Raw genomic sequence first — 4585 nt, forward strand, 5'->3', positions numbered from 1 at the left:
GGATGAAGACGATGAAGGACAGTCTCAGGGTGTTTCCAACAAACGTCTGCAGACTGTTGAGCTCCTGCAGCTGACCTGGAGACTGTGAACAGAGACAGAGTCGACACGTCAGGACTGCACTGCACTGCCACCACCTTCTCCACAGTCATTCTGTCTGTATACCTGAAACAGCGCCACCATTGGCTGTGTGGTGTTAGTCATCCCACTGCCTGGGTCTGCAGTCTGGTCTCCTGTGGTGAAACCTGAGGACCACGTGGACAAAACAGGGTCATTATTTAAAAAAACAAAAACAAAACTGTGGAGTGATGAGAACCTCACACACCTGCTGGGGTTCCTGTTCCCTCGGTTCTGGTTCCGGTGTCTGCTGAGTTCAGGTCCTCACTGTCCTTGGAGTCCACGTTGTGAGCTGTAGGAAAATGATGCAGATGAAGGACCTGCAGGCGGAGGGATGGCGGTTCTGCTAACACGCTAACACGCTAACACGCTAACACGCTAACGTACCAGGGATTATGATGAGGTGGACGCTGCTGGACTTGTCGTTGAAGAGTCCGGGGACCTGGACTCTACAGTGATAGAACCCAGAGTCTGAGGGCCGAGAGGACAGGACGGACAGAGACAAGGACGGAGACATGGAGAACCTACGGAGGACCAGAGTTCAGGGTCAGGTTCTGAAGACTTCCACGTGTCCATGTCCAGGTGTACCTGGACCTCTCACCTGTAAGACCTCCTGTAGGTCACCTGGTCGCCCTTCGTGTTGATGACAGCATTGTGACAGTTGAAGAGCGACGGTTGGCCACGCCCCCAGCACACCTCCACCCCTTTCTGTGGCTCTACGTCCAAACGACAGGGCAGCATCACCCTCCGTCCGGCCACTCCCACCACCGTCTCCGTGGTGACGGCGGACACTGGAACAGGTCATGTAAATGAACCAGAGTATGGGCCGCACGCTGATCAGTTGACGTGGACCAGAACCGGTCGGTGTGGCCCAACAGGGCCATAACAACATGAGCTGTATCCTAAGTTCTACATGTGGGCCGGACCAGTGTCTTCTTCACTTTTCTGGACCGGACGTTGGTCAGGGAAGTTAGTCTGGACCAACTAGGTCTGGCCTAAAGAACACAGCCCACTGTCCACAAACTGGACCATCACAGTCCACTACTACTGACACCAGGTGTAAAGCTCTGTGACCTCTGTGACCTCTGTGACCTCTGTGACCAAAGGTCTGAGGTATGAATACCAGGAGCGTCATCATGGACAAATAAACCCAAATGTCAGGAGAGCCAATCAAAAAGAAGGAGGAATGAACTCACCTGTGAGGAGGACACGGAGGGAGGAGAGGGTGAGGAGGAGCAGAGACCACATGCTGCTGGAGTCCCTCCTGCAGGTGGACAAAGACGGACTGGACAGAGACGGACTGGACAAAGACGGACTGGACAAAGACAGTCTGGACAAAGACAGTCTGGACAAAGACGGTCTGGACAAAGACAGAGAACTCACTCCTGTCACTTCCTTCTGTTTTTCTTTAGGATATTTTTAGAATTTGGGGAAACTGGCCTCAAGTCTGTGACGACTCAGCTGTCTCTCTGTGCAGGCAAAGGGTACAGTGGTTTCGGGCGCCCTCTGCTGGTGACCATTTGAAGAACAGCTGCCATGTGAGTGAAAAGGAAATGGAGTTTAGTTATGGTGAAGAAAAGATGAAAAACGCAACGCAAACGCAACGCAAACGCAACGCAACGCAACGCAAACGACGGCGGAGAGTTTTGGTTTTGGTTTGTTTGGTTTGTTTGGTTTTGGTTTGTTTGTTTGTTTGGTTTTTGTTTGTTTGGTTTTTGTTAGTTTTTGAGACCCACACAGACACACACAAACACACACTTTGGTCTTACCTTGTGGGAGTCGAACCCACGATGTCTTGATTGCTGACACGTCGTCGTTGCCTCTTGACTATCTTCAGCGCTGGAGACACGAGGCAGAGATCCTGAGAATCTCAGGAGAGTTTTGACAAAGATGTTCTGATGGAGAACACCCTCCATCTCCATCACCCCTGAAGGTCCAGGACGGCCTCAGTCCATCTGGACTTTGTTGAAGGTTCTGTAGGAGAATCCACCTGAGCTCCAGTGTCTGGACCACACACTGACCTTCACCAGCCACTGAACACACACACCTGCCACCCGACCCTGTGTGTGGTCGAGTGTGTAAGACAACATCAACCCTGAACACAGGGTTGATGGTTCAAGTCCTTCGTCAAACTCTGCTTTGGCCAGAAAGTTTTTTTTTCAGAAACATCCAGTTCAAATCTTCAATAGTTATAAATTGTTCAACAAGAAATCGTGTTTGCTAAACTGCGCTGTTTCTAAGCTTTATATCAGAACATTTAAATGAGACTGCAATACAGCAGTGTGTCCACTAGAGGCCAGTGACACTGCAGCAAACAGACAGCTTCCCAAAGTAAAGGGAAAGATATTAGATTTTCTCCACGGACTTTGGTCTGAACTCTAAAACACTGACTGTTTCTAGATGTGAATTTTAAATCTGTAAAAGTCCATCGAGACCAAAAACCAAAAACCAAAGTGACGACTCGTGGTTTCACAGCCGGGTTTTGAAGCACTTCAGATCAAAGCTCCACTGATCCAGACTCTGTAAAACCCGTCACATAAATATTTGGAGGTTTAAAAACACGGAGCACTTACAGTAGTTAACGACGCTGTAAATCCTTCAGCACCGGGTCTGGATGAGACACGTGATGTCAGGATGATGTCACCGCGGTCAGGGGCAGGGAGCCCTCAGAGACATCAACTCTGCATTCTGATTGGTTCCTGTGTTTCTCCTGAGGTGACGCTAAAACGACCTAAAAGGCCAAACGAGCTCGTCGTCACTGCGGTTGTCAGAGACACTGAAATAATAGCTGACATTTCCCTTTAAAACTTTTCTGGCCTTATGGGGGTCAGGGGTCAGGGGTCACGTCCATGGCTGCGTTCAGGGTCATGGGAAGGAGCAGACGCTGCTTAATGCACTTAATTAATCATGTCAATATTTGTGAGACACAAGACTAAAAATGTAACGTCTGTGGAAGAAAAAACAACAGATGAAGATGAAGAAGAAAAAAAGAAAAGGAAACGAACAGAAAGAAGAAACAGGAGGAGGAGGAAGAGGAGGAGGAGGAAGAGGAGGAGTAACAGTGCAGAGGTGGAGACAGGACAGATGGATGTGGCAGACTTGGTCCACCTGCAGTACTGCAGTGATCCACTAGGTGGCTGCAGACCAGTGTTGGGGAATTATCCTTAAACCGTTTCTTGTTTAATAAATTCCAATGAAAATAGTTTTCATTCTTTGTTATTGAACTGACTGATGGTCTGACCTTTGACCTGTTTATAAATGTCCACAGCTGCTGAACAACATTTATCAGGACTATTTACAGCAGGGAATGTGTGTGTGTTTTTAATAGGCAGTGGAAACGATGGCGAACTTGAATCCAGTCATGTGATCCAGACCCAGGTGCTTCTGTCATCTGTCAGTGACAACAGGAAGTGATGTCAGTGCAGGTGCCGCCGCCCTGGTTTGTTAGTTTGTGCGAATGACATCGTGTTCATGGTTGAAAACAAACCGACAACTGCAGCGGTCGGTCCACGGACGGTCCACGGGTCAGGACTTGAACTGGGGAGGTGGACCCAGTGGGTTCTGTGAGCAGACCGGCCTCTGTGATTGGCTGCAGCTCTGACATCAGTGCATTCATCTGAAAATAGAAGTTGACCTTGAGTTTCTGAAAGTGAAGACCTGCGTCTGTGGAGAGCAGTGTCAGGTCTGGGCAGCTCACTGACCCACTGCACCACAGCAGGTGTCCTTGGAACTGGAACTGTTTTCAGAGAAAAAAGGAGAAAAAAGTTTTTTGAACCAAAATGAAAACATATTAAAACATAATAATGAGAAAATTAAAAAAAATTAAAAAGTCCCAAAAACTCTCTCTGTCTTTCTGTCTCTCTGTCTGTCTCTCTGTCTGTCTCTCTCTCTGTCTGTCCCTCTGTCTGTCACTCTGTCTGTCCCTCTGTCTGTCTCTCTGTCTGTCTCTCTGTCCCTCTCTCTGTCTCTCTCTGTCTGTCTCTCTCTTCCTCCATATAAGGACACGGATCTTCTGTCAGCGCCACTTCCTCTACACCCACCGAGGGGCGGGGCTGCGGAGTCTGCCGCCGAACACTGACGGAGAATGACGGAAGTTTCCGGACGGGGGCGGACACCGCCGGAGACACCCGACTTCTGCCGAAGCTTCCGCCGAGCCTCCACCTGCTGCTGCTGCTGCTGCTGCTGCTGCGGTCCGGGGCAGAACTGAGGCGGGGACAGAGACGGAGACAGTGGGGACTTTTTAAATCATTGTTTAAGCGTCTGTGAAGTTAATGAGCAGGTTTTAAAGACACGGAGCAGAAGAAGAACAAGAGGTGAGACAGCAAGAAGACACTGAGGAGACAGAAAGGACAGTGAAGACAAAGAAACTCCAAGAAGACAGGACTTACTGAAGGAGGCACGGAGAGACAAAGAAGAGGCGACATTTGTGACAACACAGAGACAGTAAGACAAGAGACTCAGAGAAGAGGAC

The 4585-nt window shown here is 49.2% G+C and overlaps 1 protein-coding gene across 1 annotated transcript in view; it reads right to left on the reverse strand.

Moving 5' to 3' along the window:
* The window catches only part of LOC103395670 (hepatitis A virus cellular receptor 1 homolog), a 2022-nt gene extending 497 nt beyond the window's left edge, over positions 1-1525 (reverse strand). Inside the window, exons 1-6 of the mRNA XM_017041606.2 lie at positions 1311-1525; positions 716-905; positions 502-638; positions 323-406; positions 163-242; positions 1-82 (exon numbers count right to left, since the gene is read on the reverse strand). The exon at positions 1-82 is cut by the window's left edge and continues 27 nt beyond it. Of these exons, the coding sequence (XP_016897095.1) occupies positions 1-82; positions 163-242; positions 323-406; positions 502-638; positions 716-905; positions 1311-1362 (625 nt within the window). The 5' untranslated portion in view covers positions 1363-1525. The remainder of the gene's footprint in view (positions 83-162; positions 243-322; positions 407-501; positions 639-715; positions 906-1310) is intronic.
* Positions 1526-4585: the final 3060 nt, after the last annotated feature.

The sequence above is a fragment of the Cynoglossus semilaevis genome, chromosome 19 (assembly GCF_000523025.1).
Source record: "Cynoglossus semilaevis isolate Cse_v1.0 chromosome 19, Cse_v1.0, whole genome shotgun sequence".
NCBI classification, from domain to species: domain Eukaryota; kingdom Metazoa; phylum Chordata; class Actinopteri; order Pleuronectiformes; family Cynoglossidae; genus Cynoglossus; species Cynoglossus semilaevis.